The sequence below is a fragment of the Amblyraja radiata genome, chromosome 27 (assembly GCF_010909765.2).
Source record: "Amblyraja radiata isolate CabotCenter1 chromosome 27, sAmbRad1.1.pri, whole genome shotgun sequence".
Taxonomy (NCBI): domain Eukaryota; kingdom Metazoa; phylum Chordata; class Chondrichthyes; order Rajiformes; family Rajidae; genus Amblyraja; species Amblyraja radiata.
Window position 1 is genome coordinate 23,815,846 of NC_045982.1, and position 13,002 is coordinate 23,828,847.

The 13,002-nt window shown below is 44.5% G+C and overlaps 1 protein-coding gene across 6 annotated transcripts in view; it reads left to right on the forward strand.

Moving 5' to 3' along the window:
- LOC116988564 (adhesion G protein-coupled receptor B2-like) overlaps positions 1 to 13,002 on the forward strand; it is a 514,190-nt gene that overhangs the window by 305,709 nt on the left and 195,479 nt on the right. For all 6 annotated transcript variants that reach the window (XM_033045397.1, XM_033045400.1, XM_033045401.1 and 3 more), the window contains one exon: positions 8,814 to 8,916. In XM_033045397.1, the coding sequence (XP_032901288.1) occupies positions 8,814 to 8,916 (103 nt within the window). The remainder of the gene's footprint in view (positions 1 to 8,813; positions 8,917 to 13,002) is intronic.

The window sequence follows — 13,002 nt, forward strand, 5'->3', positions numbered from 1 at the left end:
GTTGCCAAGATCTGGTAGATAAAATGATTGGAAAATGTTATGAAATCATCAAAGGATAACTGAAAGAATAATTTAAGAGGAAGAAGACGGAGTGTGAGAGTGATCTAATGTATATAGATCGAAACTCTCATCTGGCATTGTGTTCCAGCAACACCCGCAGTCCACCATGTTTGAATCTGCAGTATAGATTCAATAACTAACTCCAACAAAGATAAAACTAAGATCTATATTAATTTGTAACAAATTAATTAACTGGAGTAACTATTGCGTTCTCCGCCAACGGTGATCTCAAGCATTTCTGACTTAAAAGAAATCAGGTTACAGATTGTTCTTGGAATTACTTTGTGACTTTAGTAGTCTATACTAAAAAAGAACCGTTCTGCTGCCCAGAGGAAGATAACTGGGGGCAATGTCTGTGGTCCAGCACCTGTCAGGTCCAAAGTGTGCCGAACTAGAGAGTTTCAACCTGTATTACAAAAACAGCATGTTACAGTACATACATACATATTACAAGAGCATGTTACAGTACATACAAATTTAAAACCTTCTCTATCATTAGTGCAAATTAATGGGCTAATGGGCTAGAGGCTGACAATTCAACTGGCCCTGATGGCCTGAGCACTACAGTCTAAAACTAAATGGCTGCAGCAAGAAAGGATACATTAGTTGTGATCTACAAAATCACAACCGTAATTAACAGGACGGCGGTAGAGGGTCAACGGCTTAAAATTCCCGGGTGTGAATATCTCTGAAGATTTGTCCTGAGCCTAGTTTAGTTTAGGTTTGTTTATTATTATTTTCATGTGTACCAAGATAGAGTGAAAAGCTTTAGTTGCTTGCTATCCAATTAGTAGAAAGACAATACATGATTACAATTGAGCCATTTACATTGTATAGACACGATAAGGGAATAACATTTAGTAGGTACACAAAATTGCTGGGGAAACTCAGCGGGTGCAGCAGCATCTATGGAGCGAAGGAAATAGGCGACGTTTCGGGCCGAAACCCTTCTTCAGACTGATGGGGGGTGGGGAAAGAAAGAAGGAAAAGGGGAGGAGGAGGAGGAGCCCGAGGGCGGGCGGATGGGAGGGTGGGAGGAGACAGCTAGAGGGTGAAGGAAAGGGAGGGGACAGCACAGGCTAGCCAAATTGGGGGAATTCAATGTTGATGCCATAAGGACGCAAGGACCCCAGACGGAATATGAGGTGCTGTTCCTCCAATTTCCGCTGTTGCTCACTCTGGCAATGGAGGAGACCCAGGACAGAGAGGTCGGATTGGGAATGGGAGGGGGAGTTGAAGTGCTGAGCCACCGGGAGGTCAGGTAGGTTATTGCGGACTGAGCGGAGGTGTTCGGCGAAACGGTCACCCAACCTACGCTTGGTCTCACCGATGTAAATCAGCTGACATCTAGAGCAGCGGATGCAGTAGATGAGGTTGGAGGAGATACAGGTGAACCTTTGTCGCACCTGGAACGACTGCTTGGGACCTTGAATGGAGTCGAGGGGGGAGGTGAAGGGACAGGTGTTGCATTTCTTGTGGTTGCAACGGAAAGTGCCCGGGGAGGGGGTGGTGCGGGAGGGAAGGGAAGAATTGACGAGGGAGTTGCGGAGGGAGCGGTCTTTGCGGAAGGCAGACATGGGGGGAGATGGGAAGATGTGGCGAGTGGTGGGGTCACGTTGGAGGTGGTGGAAATGGCGGAGGATTATGTGTTGTATTTGCCGGCTGGTGGGGTGAAAGGTGAGGACCAGAGGGACTCTGCCCTTGTTGCGTGTGCGGGGATGGGGAGAGAGAGCAGTGTTACAGGGTATGGATGAGACCCTGGTGTGAGCCTCATCTATGGTGGCGGAGGGGAATCCCCGTTCCCTGAAAACGAGGACATTTCCGATGCCCTGGTATGAAATGTCTCATCCTGGGAACAGATGCGGCGTAGGCGGAGGAATTGGGAGTAGGGGATGGAGTCTTTACAGGGGGCAGGGTGGGAAGACGTGTAGTCCAGATAGCCATGTGAGTCAGTGGGTTTGTAATGTATGTCGGTCAGGAGTCTGTCCCCTGCGATGGAGATGGTGAGGTCAAGGAATGGTAGGGAAGTGTCGGAAATCGTCCAGGTGTATTGGAGTGCCGGATGGAAGTTGGTGGTGAAGTGGATGAAGTCAGTCAGTTGTGTGTGGGTGCAGGAGGTGGCACCAAAGCAGTCGTCAATGTAGCGGAGGTAGAGGTCGGGGATGGGGCCCTGGTACGCATCGAACAAGGATTGTTCAACACCCCCTCCCCGGGCACTTTCCGTTGCAACCGCAAGAAATGCAACACCTGTCCCTTCACCTCCCCCCTCGACTCCATTCAAGGTCCCAAGCAGTCGTTCCAGGTGCGACAAAGGTTCACCTGTATCTCCTCCAACCTCATCTACTGCATCCGCTGCTCTAGATGTCAGCTGATTTACATCGGTGAGACCAAGCGTAGGTTGGGCGACCGTTTCGCCGAACACCTCCGCTCAGTCCGCAATAACCTACCTGACCTCCCGGTGGCTCAGCACTTCAACTCCCCCTCCCATTCCCAATCCGACCTCTCTGTCCTGGGTCTCCTCCATTGCCAGAGTGAGCAACAGCGGAAATTGGAGGAACAGCACCTCATATTCCGTCTGGGGTCCTTGCGTCCTTATGGCATCAACATTGAATTCCCCCAATTTGGCTAGCCTGTGCTGTCCCCTCCCCTTCCTTCACCCTCTAGCTGTCTCCTCCCACCCTCCCATCCGCCCGCCCTCGGGCTCCTCCTCCTCCTCCCCTTTTCCTTCTTTCTTTCCCCACCCCCGATCAGTCTGAAGAAGGGTTTCGGCCCGAAACGTCGCCTATTTCCTTCGCTCCATAGATGCTGCTGCACCCGCTGAGTTTCCCCAGCAATTTTGTGTACCTTCGATATTCCAGCATCTGCAGTTCCCTTTTGAACAATAACATTTAGTAGATTGATGCAATCACAAAGAAAGATCATCAACACCTTAACTTCCTTAGAAAGTTTAGGAGATTTGGTATGTCGACAGATGCTTTTTTGAACTTCTGAAAGTATACACTAGACCATAATTATTGCTTGCATTATGACCTGATTCAACAACTGAATCACTCAGGAACAAAGAAGATAACAAAGATAACACTGCTTGTTCCATCATAGATCTATACAAAACTAACCTCTGCAACTATGAACTTCTATGAACTGTCTTCGGTTGCACTTCAGTTTTTTTGTATGTATTGTTATCATTATTTTATTGAATTTAAAAAAAATGTATATTGTTATTGTGTATTTTCTTTGCAGGCCTGTTAAGTTGCAAGCAAGAATTTCATTGTTCAGTTATTGTTACATATTACATTTGAACACATTGACTTTTGAAATCTCCTGGGTTCTAGGGGGATCGCAGGGAATTGGAAAACTGCAAGAAAGGTTGATGACTTAAAGCTGGAATCAATTACCCTTACGTCTATTATTGGAGTAATAATGGAGTTCATTTTTGAGTTAATTACAAGAAATTTGACAAATTATAAAACAATTGAACAAAGTTAACATGGTGAAAAACAGGAGAGCTGCCAGAGGGAGTCGATCAGATTACGGATTAAAATAGCTTTTTTGTTACAAATTCACATCTGCATTTTATCGTGCCTCAACGATTTACAACGATTTAATGGCTTGGCTGAAGGAATGAGTGTACTTGTAGAAAAAAAGTAGGCTCTTTTGCCTACAGAGACTGCGCTAGTCAATAACCCATGTACAATAATCCTGCATGAATCCTACTTTTTATTCTCTCCCATTCCTTAACTCTCACCTGTTTCTACCTTTCACCTGCATACTCAAGGCAATTTAAAATGGCCAATTAACCTACCAACCTGCACTAGGAGTTTGGAGGTAAACCACCGAGTCAAAGGGAGATCAAGCAAACTCATCCAGACAACATCCAAGGTCAGGTTGGAAGCTGGGACTCTGGTACTGTGAAGCAGTGGCTCTACCAGGTATGCCACTGTGCCACACATGCTGCTACCCACTCGAGTCACATTTGATGATAATATAAAGATAAATGGGTTAGGTTGCAAAAGGACACAAGAGGTAGTGTTCATTACAGATACAGAAGGATGTTGATATGAAAAATGGAGAAGCTTCTGGGCAATAGTTTGAGCTAAGATACAGTGTTGGAAGTGAGTAGAGGGATATTTTGTCTGCAACTGCTAGATGTCAGCATTCCACACCAGAAATTGTTTTACAGGGTAGCTTTGATACTTTCTAGTAATATATATTACATCTTTGATTAATAAATTTTAATGATATAGGACCTGGCAGAGCTTGATGAAAAATTATTTAAATGAAAAATTGATAATAGACTTTTTCTTTTCCAGTGTATTGTATCATTCAAAGAATTAGTCATTTAACCAGGAAATAATTCTCACAAAATGCATCCAACATTTGGATTAGGAAGTAAATAATTTAAGCAAAAACATAATTGTCTTCCGCTTTTCTGCCAGTTGCAAAAAGATTTATTACAATAATAAACGTTGTAATATAATCTCATTTTTTGTGCCTGGATCAGGCAGATAACTGCTGCTGACATGTCCAATCCAGTTCTTTACAAAATAATGTTGAAATACTACTTCTCTACTACTTCTCCAGGGCTATTGGTCCATGTGAGTACAAAGCATTGGACATGAATAGGTTTTCTCATGTAATTATTTTTCTTACACATAAACCCTAAAGGACATGTCCCACTTTGGCGATTTTTCAGCGGACTGCCGGCGAGTGTCAAGCTCGCAGCACTCGCTGAAAAACTAGGAAGTGGAACGGCGAGTGTGAGAGTGGAACACACAAACACACACACACACACACACACACACACACACACACACACACACACACACACACACACACACACACACACACACACACACACACATCGCAAAGGTGGGGGCCTCGGAGAGCGGGGGAGCGCTGTCTGAAATTCACACGGTGCTAAGCCAAGATGATACAGTCACACAGATGAACAGGAAGGTTAAGACGGCTTGTACTCTGAGTGGTGAGCATGGTGTTGGAGAACACATTTCTAAAGTGAGTGAACCAAGTCATATGGAGAACTGAGAATGGATTAGCTAGTAAATAGCCTCTGTTTTTGTGATGCACGTGATAGGTCTGTATTCCTTTACCACTGCTAAGAACTTGTGCCCAATCAGCTAGATGTAAGTGAAAATTTAAAAAAATGCAATTGCTGGGTACCTAATAATAAAGATCTAAAATAAACAAGGTATTTGATGAAGGATCTGAAACATTGAAACATTAACTCTGTTTAACTTCCCACAGATATAGTCTGACCAGCTGAATATCTTCAGCATTTCTGTTTTTTTTTAATTTAGATATTCTACATGTATACTTCTGATACCAAACAACCATTTCACAAATGAAAACTTTATTCAGTGAATGCAAAATATTCAGAATGAATCATTTGCCGTGTGTGTAAGAATGATTTGAATGTGTACAAATGAAGTGAAATCAGGCCAAGTGATCTGTTATTTCAGTCAGTACATACTGAAGATGTTTGGAACAAGCGCATGTCACTGTTTTAGTACATTTGAAACCCTAGAATCAGACAAGATTCATTGTAGAACACTCACCAGCCTTCAAATCTGGCATCTCCCACAGAATTAAACTATAACTTTGTCTATTAAAAAACAGATATGTAACTTACATAATCTCAAAACAAATTGTAATTAGGCATAGAATCAAAGAGTTGTACTGTATAGAAACAGGCCCTTCAGCCCCTCTTTACCATGCCAGCCTTTTTGCACATCTACCCCAATCTTACTTGTTCACAGTAGCTTTGTATCATTCTCTACCTTACCTGTTTAAGTGCTTGTCTAAACATTTGTCAAATGCAGTGATTATATCTAACCCTACCACCATCTTTGACAATGAGATCTAGATCTCAACCACTCTTCGTATAGGAAAACTTTCCCCTCAAAACTCTATTAAAAATCCTTCTTCTCACTTTAAAACTATGCCTTCTTGTTTTTGATTCATCTACCAAGGGAAAATAATTTTACCCATCTACCATATCTATTCCTTTGATAACAAGGGTTCCCAACCTTTTTTGTCCCGTTTACCTCTGGCAACTTTAATAGCATATAACAATGTTATTTCACTTATTTATGAACAACTAATGATGAACAGCAGAACCAAACACAGTAAGTCAATGAGAAAAAATATGTACAAATCCAGAATCAACAAATTTACCCCCTGGGTAGGCGAAATTTACCCCAGGTTGGGAACCCTTGCTTTATAACTTTATACCTATGAGCCTTTTTCTCTCCTGGGAAAACAAGGCCAGCCTTTGAATCATATTTCATAATTAAAGCTCACAAATCCAGGCTCACACATCTAGGCAAATCTCCTCTGCACTCTCTCCCTTGCTATACTGTAGCAACCTCAACTGCATAATATTCCAAGGAAACTACAGATGCTGGAATCTTGAGCAAAAAAACAAAGTGCTGGTGAAACTCGGTGAGTGAGGCAGCATTTGTAGATAGAATGGATAGTCAATAATTCTGGTTTGGTCCCTTCTTCAGGCTGAAATGTCGTCTATCGATTCCATCCACGTGCTGCCTGACATGTATGGAATGAGTTCCTCCAGCACTTTTTTTACAATACTCCAAGTGCGGTCTAATCAATGTTTTGTAAAGTTGCACCATAAACGCCCAACTTTTAATTTTGTATATGAATATTTTGCATGGTGAGATTATTGATAAACTGGGACCTCAAATGAATTTGTTCAAGAAGGAATTGCAGTTGCTGGAAAATCGAAGGTACACAAAAAAGCTGGAGAAACTCAGCGGGTGCAGCAGCATCTATGGAGCGAAGGAAATGGTCAACGTTTCGGGCCAAAACCCTTCTTCAGACTGATAGGGGCTGGCGGGTAGAAGGAAGGAAAAAGGAGGAGGAGGAGCCCGAGGGCTGGGGGATGGGAGGAGACAGCCTGAGGGCTAAGGAAGGGGAGGAGACAGCAAGGGCTAACAAAATTAGGAGAATTCAATGTTCATGCCCGCAGGCTGCAGACTCCCCAAGCGGAATATAAGGTGCTGTTCCTCCAATTTCCGGTGTTGCCCGCTCTGGCCATGGAGGAGACCTAGGACAGAGAGGTCTGATTCGGAGTTGGAGGGGGAGTTGAAGTGCTGAGCCACCGGGAGGTCAGGTAGGTTCTTGCGGACAGAGCGGAGGTGTTCGGCGAAACGATCGCCCAACCTCCGCTTAGTCTCACCGATGTAGGTCAGCTGAAATCTAGAGCAGCGGATGCAGTAGATGAGGTTGGAGGAGATACAGGTGAACCTCTGTCGCACCTGGAACGACTGCTTGGGTCCTTGAATGGAGTTGAGGGGGGAGGTAAAGGGACAGGTGTTGCATTTCTTGCGGTTGCAGCTGAAAGTGCCTGGGGAGGGGGTGGTATGGGAGGGAAGGGAAGAATTGACAAGGGAGTTCCGGAGGGAGCGGTCTTTGCGGAAGGCAGACATGGGGGGAGATGGGAAGATGTGGCGATTGGTGGGGTCACGTTGAGGTAGCGAAAATGACGGAGGATTATTTGTTGTATGTGACGGCTGGTGGGGTGAAAGGTGAGGACTAGGGGGACTCTGCCCTTGTTGCGAGTGCGGGGATGGGGAGAGAGAGCAGTGTTGCGGGGTATGGAAGAGACCCTGGTGCGAGCCTCATCTATGGTGGAGGAGGGGAACCCCCGTTCCCTGAAGAATGAGGACATTTCAGATGCTCAGCACTTCAACTACCCCTCCCACTCCGAATCCGACCTCTCTGTCCTGGGTCTCCTCCATGGCCAGAGCGGGCAACAGCGGAAATTGGAGGAACAGCACCTTATATTCCGCTTGGGAAGTCTGCAGCCTGTGGGCATGAACATTGAATTCTCCCAATTTTGTTAGCCCTTGCTGTCTCCTCCCCTTCCTTAGCCCTCGGGCTGTCGCCTCCCATCCCCCAGCCCTCGGGCTCCTCCTCCTCCTTTTTCCTTCCTTCTCCCCGCCACCCCCTATCAGTCTGAAGAAGGGTTTCGGCCCGAAACATTGCCCATTTCCTTCTCTCCATAGATGCTGCTGCACCCGCTGAGTTTCTCCAGCTTTTTTGTGTACCCTCAAATGAAATTGTTCACATTTTGGTAAACCAGAAAATTGCTTGTGTTTTGTTTAATCTGTAACACAATCTTGATGAATGACTGAATTAATTAATTAATACGTTTATTGGCCAAGTATTCACATACAAGGAATTTGCCTTGGTGCTCCGCTCGCAAGTGACAACATGACATACAGTGACAGTTAGGAATGACAAATAAAACATTATCGATTAAACATGTGAATTAAGTAAAATACCAGAGCAAAAGGAGACTACACATTTTTGGTTATTGAGTAGAGCTACTACTCATGGAAAAAAGGTGTTTTTATGTCTGGCTGTGGCAGCTTTGACAGTCCGGAGTCGCCGTCCAGAGGGAAGTGATTCAAAGAGTTTGTGGCCAGGGTGAGAGGGATCAGAGATGATCTTACCCTCTCGCTTCCTGTCCCTTGCAGTGTACAGTTCGTCAATGGAGGGAAGATTGCAGCCAATAACCTTCTCAGCTGATCAAACGATTCGCTGCAGTTACTTTATGTTACTGCATGATGTTATGTTATGTTATGACTGTTATATACTTATACTTATGTTATGATGAAGATACTTTATAGCTTTAAGCCATATTTTGACAGAATATGAACAACTTTCTTTGACACTTTAAAAAAAATTTACATTTAAAATATATTTTCTTCCAGAAAGTCAATGGCAATAAATTCGAAAATTCTGGCTGTAACAGTAAGACCACTGCCCAAGGCTTCAGAACCAATAGTTGTTGTAGAGCTGTCTCATCTTATTAATGTAAGTAACTCTATTCATGCTTTCAGACGATTTATATCTATATTACTCACCATAATGCAACCCGATAAACATTGATTTGAAAGAATTTTTGGAAACTGAAATACATATTAAAGATATTAAAAACTGTGATTATGTTAAAATGTAAAACAAAAGATTACATGTGAAAAAATGAACCTCAAGCGTGAAAAAGCATACAATGAATTAATCCAGTGGTTTACTTGATTCAGTAAGTAGTGCTGGCTCAACTGATTGCTACGCTGAATAGTTTATTGCATTTAAAACTCTGCTGATTCTCTGATAAAACATTAGGAACACAAAAGTGCTCAAATCATATTAGCCAGCCTAAAATTGCATCCGTTCTATAGAGAAAGTCATGTCAAAGCTCAGTACAGGAATTTTTAAGTAACAGCAGAGACTAAGTACCCATTAAGGGAAATAGAAAGATCATTGTATATTATCAAGAAGTGCTCATTTGGACGTTAGATGATGACAGAATGAGCTCCATTAGAACGCATTCCCATGACTGAGCACCCTGCCAAAACCTACACTTACAAAGAATAGGCCTCTGGTGATGAATTGGATGTCATACTGAGTACATATAGCTATACCCCAGTGCAATATGATGATAGTGGAAGGAAAACGCAAGTTAATAAAGGTGTCTGATTGGCATATCAGGAGACTTAAATGTTATTAATTTTTTTAAAATTAATAACATTTAAATTTAACTTTGATAATTTATGTTCAGAACATGTGATGTCTTGTCAGCAACATCCATATTATTGGAAGTGAGCCAGATCACAACAGTGACTGTGCATCAAAATAATTTAAAGAACAACCTTATTTATCAGACTTTGCTGTAAACCTGTCTGCAGGATGACAGTTGGACGCATGAGAGAGACTGAATAATACACAAACGGTATTTTTCGAATCAGAGAATGCACAAAGATATTGTTCAAAGATAAAACTTGGAAGAGGCCCAACAAATTTTCACTTAATTTAAAGGAAGTGGGCATTGCTGGAAAGGGCAGCACATTAATCATCCCTAATTCTTCAAGGATAAGGATGAGCCATCTTTTGAAACCATCCATTCTCTCCAAATAAGCATTTCCTTTGAAGCTATTAGGTTGTGAGTTCCAGGATTCTGACAGCCTAGCAATGCAGAAATCATTAAATTTCCAATTTGGAGTAATGTGTGTCTGAAAAAACTGCTCCCTTTGACTTTCACATGCTTGGGAGACGTCACTGAAGAAGCCTTGCTGGGTATACTTTGCTGCAATCTATTTTGTTGATGGCACACAGTGCGGTCACAGTGAGTCATTCGTGGAAGGAGCAAATGTTTAAAATAATGGATGAAGTGCTGATCAAGGAAGCTGCATTGTCCCAGGTGGTGTTGAGCTCCCTGGTGGAACTGCAATCATTAGGCAAGTGGAAGGTATTCCATCATGAACATGTCTTAAAGATTTTAGAAAGGCTTTGGGAATCAGGAAGTGAATCATTGGCTACCTAATATCCAAATCCTGAGGAACTTTAGATCTTGAGCTAACAGTCATTATGGAACACATCGTGTAACGTTTCTAATCAGTGATGATCTGCCAGCATGATGGGAACATTTGTAATAATGGTAGTCTCATTGAAAGTAAAGGCGCGGTGATTAGACTCCCTTGTGTCAGAGAAGGCCATTGCCGAGCATTTATGATTCATGAAAGTGAAGATATTTACTAGCCTGAATAATGTCCTAACCTTGATGTATGTGTGCATTGACTACTTCATTGTCAAAGGAGTTACAAATACAGGTGTACAACCTTTTATCCGGAGTTCCGGAAACCGAAAAGCTCCGAAAACCGAACATTTTTTCCAGGATGTCGTCTGCACACCAAAGCTCACGTTTGGCGCCAAACTTGACCCGAAACGACCCATGGTCAACCCAGGTCTGTACTACTGTAGCGGCTGCCTCCTCCCCGGAGACCGGGGAGACACTTAAACATCTGTAAATCATTGCTTAAATGTTAGTCAGTTAGTTTGGAGGGCTTTTATGTGAAGCCCCCCTTCACATAAAGGTGAAGGGGGGCTTCACATAATCGCGGAGCTGGGACTGCGGGCGTCCGGCTGCGGGCGGCGCCGGTTGTAGCTCCAACCCCGGCAACTCTACCCCTGGCTGCGCGGCGCTCCAAATCCAGCGCGGCCCGCGGCCGGACGCCCGCAGCCCCCAGCTCCGCGATATTGTGTGTCGGCGGCCACAGCGCTCCGGAGCTTACCGACCGGCGACCCGGTAAGGCATTGCCCGCTCCCCGCTGATATCCCAGCGCTGCGACGCCGCCGACTCCCAACATCGCGGAGCTGGGGCTGCGGGCGTCCGGCCGCGGGCGGCGCTGGATTTGGAGCGCCGCGCAGCCAGGGGTAGAGTTGCCGGGGTCGGAGCTACAACCGGCGCCGCCCGCGGCCGGACGCCCGCTGCCCCCAGCTCCGCGATGTTGGGAGTCGGCGGCCACAGCGCTCCGGAGCTTACTGCACGGCGACCCGGTAAGGCATTGCCCGCACCCCGCCTCTCCGACCAGGTAGGGGACTAAGAATTAAAGTTTCCCCCTTCACCCCCCCACACCACATAAAATCCCTCCAAACTAACTGACTAACATTTAAGCAATGATTTACAATGATTCCCCTGTCTCCGGGGAGGAGGCAGCCGCTCCAGACTTTTCAACGCTACCTACCTAATCTACGCTAAAAATCTTCCATTCGGAAATCCGAAAAATTCCGAAATCCGAGAAGTGTCTGGTCCCAAGGCTTTCGGATAAAAGGTTGTGCACCTGTAGAACCGAATACTATGTAATCATTGTGAATATTCCAAATTCACCTTTGTGAATTGAAGGTGTCTGATGAACTAGCTGATGTGATTGTGCCTGTAACATTGCCACAGAGCTTCTACAGTTATTGACATCACCAGTACAATTGTTTTCTTCTCAACAAACCTCCAACAGTCCAATGACAACCATTCAGAAATGCCAACAGGTCATCCAGGCACTTAAAGGTTTTAAAGGAAGTGACTGCAATGGTTGGTTAAAATATTTAAAAACTCAATGTATTCTGAAGATTGGAATGTAGCAAATTGTTCCCTTGTTCATGATGGAAGAAGAAAAAATATGGGCTACTATAGCCAGTTAGTTTAACATCTGTTGTTGGCAATATGTTAGATTTAATAATCACCTCAGCTAACCTCAGCCAAGAGCTTCCAAAGTACAGTCTTCATGTTACCTGCTCCACCAGAGGGGAGAGAACACTTGATCACTGTTACACTTCAATCAAGAACGCATATAGCTCTGTTCCCTGGGTGTCTTTGATCATTGTTTTGTTCACCTTATTCCGAACTACAGGCAGAAATTAAAATCTGCTAAGCCTGTGGTCAGAATGATGAAAAGATGGACTAGCGAGGGCATTGAAAACCTACAGTCCTGCTTTGACTGCACTGATTGGAATGTTTTCAGGGAAGCAACCACAATGTCGATGTATATACAGACACTGTGACATCATATGTCAGCTTTTGTGAGGACAGTTGCATTCCCACTAGGACCCGGAGCTGGTTCAACAACGACAAGCCCTGGTTTACAGCAGAACTCAGACAGCTCCGGCAGTCTAAAGATGAGACCCACAGACCTATACAGGCAGGCCAAGTACAAGCTGAGAAGAGGAATCAGAGCTGCCAAGGAAAGGTTCTCTGAGAAGTTGAGGAGCAAGTTCTCAGCTAATTACAGCCCCCCCCCCCCCCGCTCCTTGGACAATCGGCAGCTGACCAACGATCTGAACGAGTTCTACTGCAGGTTCGATAAACAGAAACATATCCCCGGTATCCCCTCCCCATTCACCACCTTAAGACAGTGGAATTGATTGTAGACTTTAGGAGAGCCCTACCTCCCCTCCCTCCACTCACCATCAACAACACCAGTCACATCTGTGGAGCCTTTTAAACTTCCTTGGAACCATCATCTCCAAGGACCTTAAATGGGGGGCCACCATCGACTCCACAGTCAAAAAGGCCTAACCGAGGATGTACTTCCTGCGGCAGCTGTGGAAGCACAATCTGCCACAGAGAAT